This window comes from Paramormyrops kingsleyae, chromosome 24 (assembly GCF_048594095.1).
Source record: "Paramormyrops kingsleyae isolate MSU_618 chromosome 24, PKINGS_0.4, whole genome shotgun sequence".
NCBI classification, from domain to species: domain Eukaryota; kingdom Metazoa; phylum Chordata; class Actinopteri; order Osteoglossiformes; family Mormyridae; genus Paramormyrops; species Paramormyrops kingsleyae.
Window position 1 is genome coordinate 27,989,062 of NC_132820.1, and position 18,144 is coordinate 28,007,205.

Sequence of the window (18,144 nt, forward strand, 5' to 3'; positions counted from 1 at the left end):
TTTGATTCACAGCCAAGACCCTCTAGGAAATGCATCCAGACCATACAGTATGTACCTCCGTAATTGATACACTTTGAAAGAATGTGTTGCAAAGCACAACAAGATTTCTTGGGGGATGCATACACATAAGAATAACAGCACTTAGACCAATTAATATACATCAAAGCAGTACCTGTCAAATGTGGCAAAGACTAATATCAGTGCCATACCATCCTCAATTGTGGTGGGTTTCTAAAAATTAAGCTTAATGAAAATCTGAATATTAAATGAGCAGAATGATTTCATTGGTTTTCAATCCAAGTTGTGGTCTAAAGACAAAAGGTACTGTTTCTGGCCACTGTATCTTGTTTATAGCTATTTATGCAAGGATGCAACAATGTGTTGTAATAAAGTGGACTGTTGCAGTAAACTGGCTTTTGGGTTATTTAGTTCTTTCAAATTATATTTATTAGTTGAGAATGAGCAGTTTTATTGGTTTTAAGTGCAAAAATCTAATGTATTAGCTTCACTACTTTAAGTTGAACTGACTTGAAAAAATTATATTAACCAAACTTGAAAAAAGTTTGAAAAAATTAAGTAATATTTTAAGTTGATCCAATGTTTACTTTTTAGCCTGTAGGTTCTAATAGTAATATGTTTTTTAGTACTCTAAACAAGGCAACTTGAAATATTACAGTTGAATCTTGCTATTTAAAAAAGTTAATGAAAACAGTAACTCTTAAAATGTCACCTAAACAAGGCAGGTTTATTTAAATTTAACTTGACTCCTCAAACAAAGTTGAATAAACCTCTGAACCTATGTTAATAGAACTTGCAAAATAGTGTTGACAATTTAACAATCTAAGTTTATTGAAACTTTGTACCTAGGTTAATCTAACTTGTATTAGTGTTGCCTTAAGTCTTAAGTCAAAGTTAGCTGAACCTCTGTCTATAGGTTTGTTGAACTTTTGTAACTGAGTTGACTTAACTCAAAAATGTATTGCAGCATGTTGCCTTGAATTTTTGAGTTGACTGAACATTTTTTTTACAGTGTAGGTTAATCTAACTTGTATTAGTGTTGCCTTAACTCTTAAGTGAAAGTTAGCTGAACCTCTGTCTATAGGTAATTTGTTGAACTTTTGTAACTGAGTTGACTTAACTCAAAAATGTTATCGCAGCATTTTGCCTTGAATTTTTGAGTTGGCTGAACATTTTTTTTTTTTACAGTGTATACTAAGCAATACTGGTAATTAGTGAATCCCATTTAAGTCTCACATTAACAGACTCACAGGGATACCGCAATTGAGTTTGGAGGAGCCGACCATTCGGCATAAAGATTGGTTAATAATCAGCATTAAATAATAATTAATTAAACTTTAATTAATTTCAAACATATTGGTGGAGATATTAAAAATTACCTGAGCTAATAATTCCTACACTAGTGTTTCATGATCTTTTTGTGTCATTTCAGGTTTCTGTAGTCTTGATTATGTTTTAGATGTCATTAGGTTGGTATATTGCTGTTCTTTGTACGTATTTGTATTTGAAGACTTAGGTTACTTTAATAAATTCAGCCTCAATCATCACCACTGGTTGACATGTTACTTGGCGTGAATATTTTATGTAGTATATTATTATGAGAACCCTGCTAGTGGCTGTTTGTACATGTCCAGCTGGTGGGCCTATTTGGGAGAAAGTCCAGGGCTGTTTTTTAGTCCCAGTCTGCCCCTGGTCACAGTGAAGACTCCCTGGTCAGGATCATCTCTGACTGACACTTTACTCTCCTGTGGAGAGTCACTGCGTACTATGGAAGTACATGAATCACTATTGTGCCTTCCGCACCAGTATTTCACATGTGTTTTATATCTGTCATCATAGAAACATGGGATGGTGACAGATCCTCTTCTCTGTACAGGCACCCTGCTCAGTGTGGACACACCTACAGGGACAGTGTGAAATTTACCAAGCTGATTAATTGTCACTCCCTGTTACGATCCAGTCTAGGGTTGGACCGCAACAAAGTGAAAGGGAAGGAGGGATTGGGGAGGGGAGGACACCTAGGGCTAGGAGAAGGGAACACGGGACACAGAGGGAGTCTTTTTTTTATAGTTTTTTTTATAGTTTTTCCACAAACACAGTACAAACACTAGGTGTAACGAACGTCAGGAGTGACAGAGGCCAAAGAAACAAACAAAAGCACATCTACCGAGTAACCCAAGCTGAGCTATCTAAGTGAACACAAAGAAAAATGGTGAAACGAAACAACAATGCCTAAATCTATCTCCCTGACCAAACAAACAATAATCCCCACGTTAACGAATAAACCAAAAAGGCAGACACTCCCTACACACCTAGTGAAACACGAAACACCAAGCCGAGGCAAAGGTATCAAAAGGGAAAACCGAGAGGCGAAGTCGAAACACAGGTGAAAGTCCAAAACCAATCAAGCAATCAGAAACCAAGGCGAAAGTACAAATAAGGGCGAGGCGAGAATCGAAAGTCAAGGGCAAAACAGTCATACACAATCAATCAATAAAGCAAAGGCGAACAAAGAGCAAGCTAGCAGGCGAGAAGCAAGTAGCGACGAAGCGGCGAACTCTTCAGCCGGTGAACCGGAAACGGCTCCGAGGGCAAGGGAGGTGGGGTCAGGTCCTGAGGGCGGAGTCGAGGGGGCGGGCGACCAATCGGCGAGTGGGCAGGACGTCCGAAGGACCTGCAGGCATCCTCCTAAACTTACGGCACGTAACACTTACGGCACGTACCCGAAATTTATGGCACATATCCCTTACGGCACGTAACCCAAACTTACGGCACGTAACACCCCCCCACACAAGAGTGAACCCACACGGGTCACCAAAATACACAGATCCCAAACAAAAAACGACAAAAACCACAAAATAAACATAAGAAAACAAACAGAACGGAACTTCAGGGGAGGTAACAGAGTTATTAGGATCCGGGGTCACAGACTCAATCTTCGAAGGTTTATCAAGCACCGGCACGGACATGAACGTGTCCTCGAGGTCTATGTCGGCGAGCTGGCGCCGCTGTGCACGAGTAAGCACACACGCAGGAAACACCGTCGGGTGTTCCACCGCTACATCATTTTCACACAGCACAGGGTCCAGAACGACTTCGGGTAGAGGAACGATTTTCTTCCCCGCTATGTCATTCCCAAGAATAAACGTAATGCCTGGGACAGGTAACTGGGGCTGGACAGCTACTCGCACGTATCCCGAGAAATCGGGAGTACACAAATAAACGGTGTGCAGGGGAACTCCAGCCACACACAAATCGATTCCCTGCACCAACACATCCGTACCACAGTACGTTTCGTCACATAGGGGAATAACTCCTTCCACCATGAAGGACTGAGCGGCTCCCGTATCCCGCAGGATAGTCACAGGGTGCCGAGCATCAGTCACACTGAGCGAAACCAACCCAGGAAATACAAATGGTTCGAAAGCAGCGTCAATACGAGAGGACGAGAGCGAAGAACTGTCGGGGCAGGCAGCAACATTCACTTTTCTAGCTGCTGTACGAGCTTCCTTGCGCTTTAATGCAGGGCACACAGATATAATATGGCCCACCTCGTGGCAGTAAAAGCACTCGCGTTTCTCCACGGGTGGTGGAGACGCTTGCGAAGGGGAGGTTACAATCGGACGAGTTTTACGAGGCAAAGGAATCGGAGCAAACACAGTTTTGTGGGTCAAAACGAACTCGTCAGCGAGGGTGGCAGCTTCAGTTAGCGAAGTGACCTTTTGCTCATTCAAGTACACTACCACTCGATCAGGAACACAGTTCTTAAATTCTTCTAACAGGACCAGTTCCTTAAGCTGGTCGAAGGTAAACACACCACTAGCGCCGCACCACTTATCAAATAAGACGGCTTTCTCGCGTGCGAACTCCACGTATGTTTGGCTGGCGGATTTGGGAAGATTTCGAAAGTTCTGCCGATAAGCTTCCGGCACTAACTCATAAGTGCGAAGCACAGTAGCCTTCACAATGTCGTAATCCAGGCTCTGCTCTAACGCAAGAGCCGAACAAACTTCCTGTGCCTTACCCACAAGCTTACATTGCAGTAACAGTGACCAAAGGTGTTTGGGCCAGTTCAATGTCATAGCAATGCGCTCAAAAATGGAAAAGTAGGCGTCTACCTCATTTTCCCGAAACACAGGAACAAGACCGATGTGTCGGCTCACATCAAAGCTCGATCTACCAATTTCCGGGGAGACAGGCGAGCTCAAGGGAGACCGGGGACGGAGTCTAGGAGCGTCTTGGGCGTCAGCCTGGTCTCGGGCGGAGCGAGCTGCGGGTGGAGGCGTACCTGGTGTGGGTGCTTTACGCGGAAGAGGCATCGGTTTTTGGTCACCCATGCTCATCCGACGTAACTCCAGCTCCTTCTCAGCCTCCATCTCCATAGCCCGGACACGGAGTAGCTGAGCCTGGTACTCCTGTCTCTTAATCTCAAGCTCTAACTCCCGTAACTTAATTGTCAGCAGTAGGTCCTCCCTGGTTGAGCGGGGATCTCAAAGATCCATGCGGTGTCCACTCCCTGGATCGTCGCTGCTGGCCTCCGCTACAGCAGACATCAGAACCGGGGTGGCAGCAACACTAGGGGATCCACCCAACTCAGGCAGTATACCTTGCTGAACCAATTCATCGAGCAGAATTTGCTTAACAACCCGCTTGGAAGCCTCAGCGGGAACCAAAATGTTAAAGAAGTCTGCTATCTGTAGCAGATCATCCTTGCGGCACACATCAAATTGTTCGAGTGTGGGGTAAAGGGTGAACGCAACAAGGTCGAATTGGGCCATCACGATTACTGCAATTATCACAACACCCCCCCACACAAAAAAAATCCGCCAGACAAGCACGAAAAGGAAAGAAGGAAAGGACGAGCCCCCAATTTTGTTACGATCCAGTCTAGGGTTGGACCGCAACAAAGTGAAAGGGAAGGAGGGATTGGGGAGGACAGGACAACTAGGGCTAGGAGAAGGGAACACGGGACACAGAGGGAGTCTTTTTTTTATAGTTTTTTTTATAGTTTTTCCACAAACACAGTACAAACACTAGGTGTAACGAACGTCAGGAGTGACAGAGGCCAAAGAAACAAACAAAAGCACATCTACCGAGTAACCCAAGCTGAGCTATCTAAGTGAACACAAAGAAAAATGGTGAAACAAAACAACAATGCCTAAATCTATCTCCCTGACCAAACAAACAATAATCCCCACGTTAACGAATAAACCAAAAAGGCAGACACTCCCTACACACCTAGTGAAACACGAAACACCAAGCCGAGGCAAAGGTATCAAAAGGGAAAACCGAGAGGCGAAGTCGAAACACAGGCGAAAGTCCAAAACCAATCAAGCAATCAGAAACCAAGGCGAAAGTACAAATAAGGGCGAGGCGAGAATTGAAAGTCAAGGGCAAAACAGTCATACACAATCAATCAATAAAGCAAAGGCGAACAAAGAGCGAGCTAGCAGGCGAGAAGCAAGTAGCGGGCAACGAAGGGACGAAGCGGCGAACTCTTCAGCCGGTGAACCGGAAACGGCTCCGAGGGCAAGGGAGGTGGGGTCAGGTCCTGAGGGCGGAGTCGAGGGGGCGGGCGACCAATCGGCGAGTGGGCAGGACGTCCGAAGGACCTGCAGGCATCCTCCTAAACTTACGGCACGTAACACTTACGGCACGTACCCGAAATTTATGGCACATATCCCTTACGGCACGTAACCCAAACTTACGGCACGTAACACTCCCTCTCACACCATTTATACACATACTAATGAAGAGTCAGTACCCGGCAGGCAGCGCAACAGATAAAGATAAAGATAAAGATGCTTTATTTTCATTGTACAAGTACAATGAGATTTTGTTTGGCGCGCGCCAGCAGATACACAGTAAAAAATTACAATAAAATCCAAAGAATAAAATATGTACACACACACATACACACAGTGAATAAGGTGCTGATAAAAAGTGCAGTCAAACGATAAAAATTTTTAATTTAGATTAATCACGATTAAATATTTAAGGTTATAGATTAAAAATCACGATTTTTAATCTATATTAATCACATTTCATTTTGCATGAGCAAACAGACTCAAGAAAAAAGGGAATATCTATGCACTTAACATGTTTATTGAACATCTTGAACACGAGTCGGATGCATTCCATCTGCCATAGAAGTGCAATACCATAGACCCATATCAAAAAGCAAGATTTTTTACTGAGTCGGACAACTTGTCGGATTTAAGGTACCTCAGTTTAAATGGTCTTTATCTTCGTTCACTTACAATTAGCCTGAACTACCGTAAATCCGAGAAATAATCCGACTAATCATGAAATCCAATTCTAGCCCAGTTAATTGCCATTGTTAGCAATATCAGTTGATAACACATTACGTGCAGTGTTTTACGTATAAAACTATGTAGCAACACGTCCACGGATAAGTTGGACGGTATAGTATTTAATTTTAATGAGCTACAAATGAGAAGTAGTGCTTAAACAGTATAAAACTATAACTTTCCCTTCTGTTGATAAAAGGCGCAGCCATCTTGCATTCTGAACTCGGGATCCTCTGTGCTGCTCCGAGATATTTCTCGGATCCCTGAGAAACTGCAGTGCGCATGTCGTCAGTTCCAGTTTCAAAACTCCGGAATCTGACTTGGAATATGAGTTCCGAGGGCAAATGGAACGCACCAAAACTGACCAAAATGGGTTGAGAGACATTTCAGGGATTTTGAGTCATTCCGCGCTGCAAATGGGTTAATTGCGTTAAACATTTTAATCAGATTAATCATGATGATGGATTAATCCGCATTAACTCGTTAATTTTGACAGCCCTAATATATATATATATAGAGTACGGACATCAATAACTGAGGCTTTTTCCACAGTTTATTTATATATGTATGTTTATATATTTATGTCTCAAATTCACTTACAGTTTTTCTCAGTTGCTTTGATGCATTTCTCACAACAGAATTGAAGTTCTCAAAACTGCTCGTTCAATTCCCACAACCTCTAGTCAGTTGTGCAGATCATAAGAGCAATTTCTGGTTGTTTTCGTCATTTTGCAATTGCTTTAGTACATTCAGGCAGATGCTTATGTGCAATTCTCAGCTATATCATACATCAGCGGTTGCTTATGTCATGATGCTCAAAATGCCTTGTGCTAGCCCTCTTTTGCATAGTCTTACACTCCAGACAAACTTGTCGTTTTGTCATTGTGTAAGTCATTGCAGTCAAAAGTATTGAACAAGATATCATTGGCTATTAAGTGTATCTTATAGGTTTCTATAAAACTATTTTGGCATGTATTCACAATACTAATGATTTCTGCACAATTTTCATATACATAGATGAGGCTGGCTTCAACTTGGCCAAAGGAAGGAGATAATCTGATTGAACAGAGAGCTGCTGTTGACATGCCAGGCCAGCAGGGTGTGTGGCTATTTCGGACAATGACCTCCACACTCGCATCCCTCTTGTGGGGCCATACAACACCCAACATCTGCTGACCTTCTTGAACACCCTCTACAGGGATCTCATTCCTTAAAAGGATATTGGTCAGGAAAATGTACCAAAGTATGTGATCATTTGTGGTAATGAGAGTTTCCATCACTCCAACCCAATCAGGCAATGGTTTGCCAACCACCCCAGGATGCTGATGGAAATCCTACCACCATATTCCCCATTCCTCAACCCAATTGAGGAGTTCTTCTCAGCTTGGAGGTGGAAGGTATATGACCGTAACCCTCATACACAAATGACACTGCTTGCTGCCATGGAAGCTGTGTGTGGGGATATAGCAGCAGGCACCTGCAGAGGCTGGATAAGACATTCTAGGAGGATCTCTTCACGCTACATTGCAAAGGAAGATATCCGTTGTGATGTGGATGAGAACATGTGGCCCAATATACAGGATCACCTGCAACTGTAGAAAGCATTTAGAGTTTCAGTCTGTATATATTGTTCCCCTTTTTGATTTTGTAATTGTTTTTTGTTTCATTTCATATGTTATGCATAAAGCATTGAAATGCATTTTTTTGCCAGACTGCAGATAACAGTCACACTGTACCAATGCAATCAATAAAATATTCTTCTTGAATCAATCTCCCGCAATCAGTGTTTTTTATTTTTATGTTTCCTGCCCTTGTCATTCAGATGTTTTGTCTCAGAAAATGTTTACATTGTGCCAATTTTATATTGATATCATGACTTTACATTTTGGCTGGCATGTCCGTGGACGATGATTCATGGACTTGGGATTTTGATAGCACTGACATGTTCAATGACATAAATACTCGCTTTTGAGGCATGGACTAAGTATTTTGAAGAGGTTACCTGCTTTTGTCGGTCATCCATGATGTTTTGCTATTTGCACTAAGTGTTTTGAGAAATGCACTTGCTGGTATGCAACTGTTAAGTCTGTTGTGAGAAATGCACCAAAGCAACTGAGAAAAACTGTAAATGAATATTTTTATGCTGCCTCAACACTGGCATGTACTGCGTCTAGAGAGAAAAAAATACCATGTGGAGACATATAGAGGAGAAAAAAATGCAGTGTGTGCTCTACATGTGTGCTGTCTGGGTATTACCCACGATTTTGGCTATCCGCCATAGGTCATAGAACATATCACTTGCGGATACAGGAGGACTGCTGTAGTAGTAGAACGTGGCTACGATATAGGCTTATATTATTTCTATCATTATGTCATGATCGGGGCTGTGTAGTTATTCTATAGTTTAGAGAGCTCAAACCCAAACCCCTGAAAAGTATGAGGCGTCCATGTTACACACTGAGATACCACTGCAGCATGCAGGAGTAATGAAAAGCGTTTTTATTTTTTTGTCATACTTTGTGTAGGCTGAGTCACACAGTCTGTGGTCTGCTTTTTAAATAACACTCCACTTATCAATAATCAAAAGCATAATATCATCTTAGAAAAAAAAATATTGTGCAAGTCTCATACTAAAATATACAGAGCTACTACGTACACATAGGGAAGTAAAACCAAAATGAAAAAATATCAAGGCAACACAAATTTGGCAAAAGTTTGCAAGGTTACACAGATGTTTTGTAATATAACACAAAAGGATTTGGTATTTTTTACTTCCATTCATTTTCATTTTTTAACCCCTCCCTTGTCAAAGTTAATCCAGCAGGGGGCAGTGAAGTACAAGAAGAAACAGCATAAAATTAAAGCCAGAGCACTCAGACCTCACTAAACACTCACCAGCACATGCTGTATATACACAAGAGAAAATCAGACATCAGCAAATACTGTCTCAAAAAACTGTAACTAGGAATGATAATTTTTATTTGCATTTATATGAATGAAAAGTACCAGACCACCCCAATAATACCTTGCATTTACATGTATTATATTTATCAGATGCTTCTGTCCAAAGTGACATACAAGTAAGTAAATATAGTTTAAATGCGCAATAGCCATGAATGTGGTTCATACCGGCTGATTATTACTGTCATACTGTAATGAGAGAGTGCTGCATGTCAATTAAATACAGATCACATTACTGAGAGATGCTCCTCTCTGGTGATGATCCCTCCCCATCACTGCAGTATCTGTGTGTCCCTCACAGCTCTCATCCTGAGCAGCAGCTCCCCACATGTAGAGGAGCCTCTCTGTGTTGCTGCCCCCTACTGGACAAGGAACAGATGAGCAGTAACATCAGTTTGGTTTCTGAAGCACTAACACCTTCCTTGGCATTTCAGGGAGTGTGGTGTCTTAATGTTACTGCTACAGGAACAGGAAATGAACCAGAGGGATAGATTAATTTGGGAAACTCTTTTAGTTCACTTTCATTTGGCTTAAAATTTCAAGTCAAATAAGCTGCATGTATGATGTTGGAATCGTGGCTGTACACAGTGTCAAAGGAAACATGCACAGATGCACCATCACACAGACTAAATTTATTACAACTCATGTTACAGCTGTTACTCTCCAGTCTAGGGTTGGAGCCTAACAAAGTGAAAGGGAAGGAGGGATTGGGAATCAAAACCAGTCAAAACCAGGGCAAAGGTACAATAAGAGATGAGGCGAAAATCAGAAGTCAAGAACAAAACAGTCATACACAAGCAGTCATACAAAAAGCAAAGCGGACGAAAAGCGAGCTAGCAGGCGAGAAGCAAGTAGCGGGCCGCCGAAGTGGCGAAGCTGCAGCCTCTTCATCCGACGAACCGGAAACTGCTCTGAAGGCAAGGGAGGCGGGACCAGGTCCAGAGGGAGGAGTCAAGGGAGCGGTTAACCGATGGGCGACACGTAACCCAAACTTATGGCACGTGACACCCCCCCACACAAGAGTGAACTCCGAGAGGGATTCACAATCACAAACAGAAGTTACAAAAATGATGAAACAGGACCATATTAAAAAAAGATTTATGGCACTATATTCCAATTGACGTTTCACAAATTTCCGGCTCTTCACAAGACTACGTATGGAGATAGCTTCCCGGTAGCGAGTTGCAGCACACATCAAGGTGAATAAATAACAATTACCCGAGCGAGTCTTCGGCAACGGGCCAATACAGTCAATAATGACATGTTCAAAGGGTTCTCCGACTGCAGGTATGGGATGTAACAGGGCAGGTGCAATTATCTGATTGGGCTTACCCACAGCCTGGCAGACATGACAAGTTTTACAATAGTTTTTCACATCCGAATGAACTCCCGGCCAATAGAAATATTGCAAAATGCGGGACAATGTCTTCCGGATACCGAGGTGACCTGAACACGGGTGATCATGAGCTAAGGACAACACATAATCACGGTACAATCTCGGGACTACCACCTGGAACACCGTAGCCCACTCAAAAGGCGAGTCCGGTGGGGACCACTGTCGCATTAGGACCCGATCGCGGAAGAAGTACGCTGTGGGATGCTCCTTCACGTCAGGCTTGTCCATAGCAGAGGCACGACAGGTTTCCAAGGAAGGGTCCTCTTTCTAAGCTGAGATCAGTGCATCCCTAGTGGAGGGAACTTCAGGGGAGGTAACAGAGTTATCAGGAACCGGGGTCACAGGTTTGTCTAACACTGGCACGGACATGAACGTGTCCTCGAGGTCAATATCGGCGAGCTGGCGCCACTGTGCTCGCGTAAGCACACAAGCAGGGAACACTTGGGGCAAATCCACCGCAACACCGCTATCAGATATCACAGGGTCCGGAACCACCTCGGGTAAGGGAACAATTCTCCTTCCCGCTATATCATTCCCAAGGATAAATGTAATACCCGGGACAGGTAACTTGGACTGGACAGCAACCCGCACATATTCCGAGAAATCAGGAGTACACAAATAAACGGTGTGCAAGGGAACTCCAGCCACGCATAAATCAATTCCCTGTACTAACACGTCCGTACCACATTACGTCTCGTTACACAGGGGAATAACCCCTTCTACCAAGAAGGACTGAGCGGCTCCCATATCCCGCAGGATAGTCACAGGGTGCCGGGCGTCAGTCTCACTGAGCGAAACAGAAGCAGAAAATACAAAAGGTTCAAAAGCAGTGTCAATACGAGAGGACGAGGGTGAAGAACTGTCAGGGCAGGCAGCAACATTCACTTTTCTGGTTGCTGCGCGAGCTTTCTTGCGCTTTAACGCAGGACAAACAGATATAATATGGCCCACTTCATGACAATAGAAGCACTCCCGTTTCTCCATGGGCGGGGGAGACGGTGCTGACGAGGGAGAAGCCACAACTGGACGAGGGTGAGTTTTACGAGGCAAAGGAGTCGGGATAAACACAGTTTTATTAGTCAAAATGAACTTGTAAGCGAGGGTGGCAGCTTTGGTCAAAAAACCGACCTTTTGTTCATTTAAATAAACTACCACCCGATCAGGAACACAGTTTTTAAATTCATCCAGCAATACCAGTTCCTTAAGCTGGTAGAAATTAAGCACCCCGCTGGCGCTGCACCACTTATCAAATAGAACTGCTTTCTCACGTGCAAACTCCACGTATGTTTGGCTGGCGGATTTCTGAAGCTTCCTAAAGTTCTGTCTATGGGCTTCTGGCAATAATTCATAAAGCCTTCACAATATCGTAGTCGAGACTCTGCTCTAACGTGAGAGCCGAACAAACCTCCTGTGCCTTACCTACAAGCTTGCATTGCAATAATAGTGACCAGAGATGTTTGGGCCAGTTCAACATCATGGCAATGCTTTCAAAAATGGAAAAGTAGGCGTCTACCTCATTTTCCCGAAACACAGGAACAAGACCGATGTGTTGGCTAACATCAAAGCTCGACTTACCAATTTCCAGAGAGACAGGCGAACTCAAGGGAGACCGGGGACTGGGCCTAGGAGCGTCTAGGGCATCGGCTTGGTCTCGGGCGGGGCGGGCTGCTGGTGGAGTCCTACCTGGTGTGGGTACCTTACGCGGAAGAGGCACCGGTTTCTGGTCACCCATGCTCAACCGCCGTAATTCCAGCTCTTTGTCAGCCTCAATCTCCACTGCCCGGACACGGAGTAGCTGAGCCTGGTATTCCTGTCTTTTGATCTCGAGTTCGAGCTCCCTTAGCTTAATCGTAAGCAATAGGTCCTCCCTGGTTGAGCGGGGATCTCCAAGATCCATGCGGTGTCCAACCCCTAGATCGTTGCTGCTGGCCTCCGCTGCAGCAGACAACCGTACCGGGTTAGCAGCAACACTCGGGGACTCACCCAACTCAGGCAGAATACCTAGCTGAATCAATTCATCGAGCAGGCTTGGATGCCTCAGCGGGAACCAAAACATTAAAGAATTCTGCAATTTGCAGCAAATCGTCTTTACGGCACTCATCGAATTGTTCAAGTGTGGGGTAGATGGTAAAAGCGACGAGATCGAACCGGGCCATCACTATTATTGCAACAACCACAACACCCCCCCCACACAAAAAAAATCCGCCAGACAAGCATGAAAAGGAAAGAAGGAAAGGACGAGCCCCCAATTTTGTTACGCTCCAGTCTAGGGTTGGAGCCTAACAAAGTGAAAGGGAAGGAGGGATTGGGAAGGACAGGACAACCAGGGCTAGAAGGGAACACGGGACACAAAGGGAGTCTTTTTTATAGTTTTTTTTTATAGTTTTTCACAGACACTGTACAAACACTAGGTGTAACAAACGTCAGGAGTGACAACGGCCAAAGAAACAAACAAAACCACATCTACTGAATATAACCCCAAGCCAAGCTAATCCTAAGTGAAAACAAAAGGGTGAAATGAAACAACAATGCCTCTCTAACCCAAACAAACAATAACCCCCACGTTTACGAGGAAACAAACAGGGCAGACACTACCTACACACACCTAGTGGAACACGAAACACACAGTCGAAGCAAAGGTATCCAGAGGGGAGATCAGAGAGGCGAAGTTGAAGTACAAGCGAAGGTTCAAAACCAAGCAGACAGTCAAAACCAGGGCGAAGGTACAATAAGGGATGAGGCGAAAATCAGAAGTCAAGAACAAAACAGTCATACACAAGCAGTCATACAAAAAGCAAAGCGGACGAAGAGCGAGCTAGCAGGCGAGAAGCAAGTAGCGGGCCGCCGAAGTGGTGAAGCTGCAGCCTCTTCAGCCGACGAACCGGAAACTGCTCCGAAGGCAAGGGAGGCGGGGCCAGGTCCAGAGGGAGGAGTCAAGGGAGCGGTTGACCAATGGGCGAGTGGGCAGGATGTCCGGAGAACCTGTAGGCATCCTCCTTACACTTACGGCACGTATTTTCCTTACGGCACGTAACCCAAACTTACGGCGCGAACACAGCAGATTGTCTAAACTTCTTTGTGCTTCAGGGCAACTGAGCTGTAGACCACATCACTGGCTGGGGTTACAGCAGGACAGTATGATGAATATCCAGAGGACACCTGCTGAGAGCATTTAGCTGTTTACAGTGGAGGGACAAAACCACAAATCCATAAACTCCCAAACCACCCATCCAAATCACTGTGAAATATCAGGGGTATCATGTAACATGCTAAAATAAATAAATAAACTCCATCCCGCCACACACCATACCTACCTTACATACCATACCACAGCCTGGGCAAGAAACCTGCTGCTATTCAGATGTGCAATGTTCACACAGTAATTTACCTGTGTAAATTACCACTTAACAGTATTTATTCTATTTATATATATTGTATTTCTGCTTCTGTATTTATCATGGTGTACATAGCGCAGAGTCTCTTATAACTTTATTTTTAGTTCTTATTCTTATATCTGATAGTCTTTTCTTTTTATGTTCTTGTCCTGTGTCTATGTGTGACCGTCTGTAGTAACATGAGCAATTTCCTCCGGGATAAATAAAGTTTTTCTGATTCTGATTCTGATTCTGATAACTTCTTGGTACATAACAGTTAAGTCTGATGCACATGGATCTGAGAGATCAGCTGAGGTGTAGATGTACCTGCCCAGTCAGTACATTATTGATATATGTGCCACTCTCATTGTGATACTGGTCCTATGCCTGTACCAAACACCAATTTACACAAAATCATCTTACCTTTGGATCTGACAGGACAATTGAGCTGTAGATGACATCAGCACCAGGCTCCTCAAAGGCCTGAGAGAGGAACACATTATTTGTGCAGAACCAGCTGTCCTTTATTTTACAATCAATATGGTGAATAATGGTGGATTTGGTGATGATCTGATGTATCAATTAATGATTTGGACCTAAAAATACATTAGTTAATTTCCATTTACAAAACATTTCGCATCATGCCTCAAGTGAGTTTCATGTCATCTTTCTATACAGAAATAAGCTTCCTAATGAGTTTCTGGCTGCTAACAGAGTTTGGTTTGTTTTAGAAAAGACAAAACTCTACAGAGTGTTCCAGAGTTTCTTCCCATATTAAATATGAACTTACTATCCTTCCTGGATTTTGGTTCATGCTCATTTTTTTATCTATGAGGAAAGAAATGAGGAAACAAAAAACAGAAAATTATTCTGCTCACTCCAGTATCTCTGCTCTTAACTGTAATAATAATAATAATACATTTTATTTTAAAGGCGCCTTTCAGAGCACACAAGGACACCGCACAGAATTACACAACGAATAAGAACAATCAGAATAAAAAACAAATTACAAAACTAAAATAGTATAAAAAGCTGAAAGAATTCACAGAGAGTAGGCACTTTTAAACAGATGCATTTTGAGTTTAGATTTAAAAAGAGAAAAGGAGTTTATCTTTTTAATGTCTTTTGGTAGGGAGTTCCAGAGTCGGGGAGCAGAGCAACAGAATGCCCTGCTCCCCATAGTGACAAGGCGGGTAGAAGGGACAATGAGGTGAATAGAGGAGGAAGACCTTAGGGAACGAGAGGGAGTAGCAATGTGAATAAGATCAGAGAGGTATGGAGAAGCGAGGTTGTGGATGACCTTGCTCTTGCAGGTAAAAAGTCATTCAATCCCAGCCAGTCCTGGTTGGAATAACTAAATAAGGGTTTTTATAAACTCAGCTGGGTGGACACAGACTCAGGGGGCCAGAGGAAAGCCTGCAGGATCGTGTAGGAAAGGCTCCTTCAGGGCTGCCGTGCTCTGATGTCCTGTTTGCACCATAGTGGTTTTTGGCTCTGCACTGTTTTACTCTGTGTTCTCAAAAAGGCTGTGACCACGATTTGTGTTTTAATGTTATTGTATAACCTGTGTGTCTGAATGCTACTGTCTGTGCCCCTGTCCAGCCATCTTTGGAAAAGGATAAAAGCATGAAGTTTTAGCTGCTCCCTATAGGAGTGCAGAGGGACATGCATCACTGCTCAGACAGTCAGGTCACTTATATACCGTCTGCATCAGCAGATACTCACTGTGTTTGTCCCGAACTTTCCATGTGATGATGATGATGATCAACAGCAGCACCAATAAGCCCAGTCCTACATACAGAAACAAGCTGGAAGAAAGAGCTGAATAAGAGGGTGGATTTGAACAGTAAAGTCTTTCATGCTTTATAGTAACACAGTATAGTCACAGCATGCAGGAGAGATTTTTGAAGGAGTTGGGACCAAACACTAAGCAAAAGGTCTCAACTCGTAAGCTTATCCAGCCATGATTGATGAGGCATTCGGTGTGATTTAATATACTAAATATTTTGATTGACACTGTAATATTGTATGGCGTGGAATTGCCAGTCACCCCGAAATGGCCTGTTAGACAATACTGTGAACAACAGATCTCTCTACAGGTTGTTGCAAGTTCAAATCTACTGAGCCCCAGTATATTGTAATGTTACGTTACTGTATGTGACAATACTGTAAGTCAGCGGCCATCCGACCCTGTCCTTTGTGTCTCCTTTCTGTTGGGCCAGCAGGTGTTGCTGGCCATCCTGTCCTCCTCCCTCTCTCTTGCCTTTCAGCCCCAGTGTGCCTAAGTTCCTACTGTGTTTTCCTTGTTCTCTGGACTGCTGCATTGCTCAGTGGGTTGAGCATGTGGCTCGGACTATTATCCCCTCTGGTTATGACCTTGAGGCTGGCCAGACTTAAGCCATCAGTCCTTTTAATTTACATTGACCTTATTTTCTTTAATGTTTGGTACTGTTTTCTTTGTCTTTGTGTTCCTGATTTTGGTCTTCCCTGTTTGTGCCTGTGTTAACTATGTTCTGCTTGTACTTGTTCCTAGTATTTTCCTAGCCTTGTCAGTCTTCTGTTATGCTCCCTAGTTTCTTGAGTCATGTATTGGTAATTTATTTCACCTGTTACTTGTTGTCCTATGCCTTGTTGATTGGTTGATGTTTTTGAAGATTCACACCTGCCCTTTGTTAGTCCTTGTTACCTGTGTGCCTGCCTTTGTTTATTTCCCCCGGTTAGTTGTTGTGCTGTTTCTGTGTGTTGTTGCTTTGCTCCTTTGCCTGGGGGGTATTTCACAAAACAGGAATAAGGGAAGCTCTGACTTATTTCGACAAGTCTGGGTCATTTAAGTGGAAATTCCGTTCCATCAATGTGTCTTAAGTGAATCCCCGCTGAGCTACCATGGTAACTTAGGTGAGTGAACAAGTCTGCTCCAGACCAGGGATGTGTTTTCCAAACAACGACAGAAGTTAGCATTAACAATGCATCGTACTATGGTAGTTGAAACTAACTAACATCCAAAGTGCGACTGTTTCCCAAAACCGTCATACCACAGTTGTTTGAACCACATTAGTTAGTTGGGACTACCGTAGTTCAAACTACCATGGTTCCAACGCTGATTGGTCTGACTGACGGTGAGTCGTGTGCATAAACTAACAAACTACTTTCACAAAAACTCGGGAACTGTGTAATATCATATAAATATATAATAATCACACATGATATGTCAACAATTTATTGTGTCAGTCAGATAATACCGATAACATGAACAATTCAGAAATAGCAATAGCGGCAACTAGGGCTGCACGATATATCGTTTCAGCATCGTCATTGCGACGTACGCACGTGCAATAGTCACATCGCAGGATGTGCAATGTTAAGTAACGCAAATTAAATTAAGCGGCGTGGACAACGCTTTTTGTGTTTTTGCTGAACTAACAAATGTCACACTGTTCTTATTCTTCAACATCCACAAAAGTCTGTCTAATATAATTTAGATCAATTTAAAGGTTTTTGGATACGGAGCCAACACGCAGCTTTGCACGGGCAGCTAACAAACATGTCGATCACAGAACGAACCACCAAGCACAAACATTCTAACCATTTAACCCAGCATTATTTTGTCACTCATGTTAACTCTCATATGTGATAAGCTTCCATAGTTTAATGCTCATGCTCTGTTTAGTACTGATTAAGTTATCATTACCATTATATTTGGGCTAAATCAGGTCAATCTTTCTAGAATGATTAATTATACCAATACAGCAGCGGTCACTAACAGGTGGAATGCGCCAGACCCAGAAGCTGTCCGATACGGACCTGGACCGATAGCCCTTTGTCTGCGCTAATGTGCCATTAGTGTTAATAACAGCAGCAAAGCGACCAAAAAGCCATAATGTTCCTAACAGAGTGACTGCTTAATAACAGCAGCGAAGCGAACACACGCAACCAAAAATCCGTAATGTTCCTAAGAGAGTAGCTGGTCTGTCCTGAAATCATATAGCTGAAAAGTTTTCAAATACAGTATGTATTATATAACATGTTGGATAAATAGACATAGTTTACTGGTGATTTCATGTTCGCGGAAGTTTCCGCTTTTTAA

General features: G+C 43.2%; 1 protein-coding gene across 6 annotated transcripts in view; it reads right to left on the reverse strand.

Annotated features, from left to right (window-relative positions):
• Window positions 1–8,813: 8,813 nt before the first annotated feature.
• Window positions 8,814–18,144, reverse strand: part of LOC111840391 (polymeric immunoglobulin receptor-like) — a 43,085-nt gene continuing 33,754 nt past the window's right edge. For 2 of the 6 annotated variants that reach the window (XM_072706698.1, XM_072706704.1), the window contains exons 6-9: window positions 15,786–15,868; window positions 14,851–14,888; window positions 14,484–14,543; window positions 8,814–13,848 (exon numbers count right to left, since the gene is read on the reverse strand). In XM_072706698.1, coding sequence (XP_072562799.1) covers window positions 13,753–13,848; window positions 14,484–14,543; window positions 14,851–14,888; window positions 15,786–15,868 — 277 coding nt within the window. In that variant the 3' untranslated portion in view covers window positions 8,814–13,752. The remainder of the gene's footprint in view (window positions 13,849–14,483; window positions 14,544–14,850; window positions 14,889–15,785; window positions 15,869–18,144) is intronic. The other 4 variants (XM_072706703.1, XM_072706700.1, XM_072706699.1 and 1 more) reach the window with 4 other exon arrangements.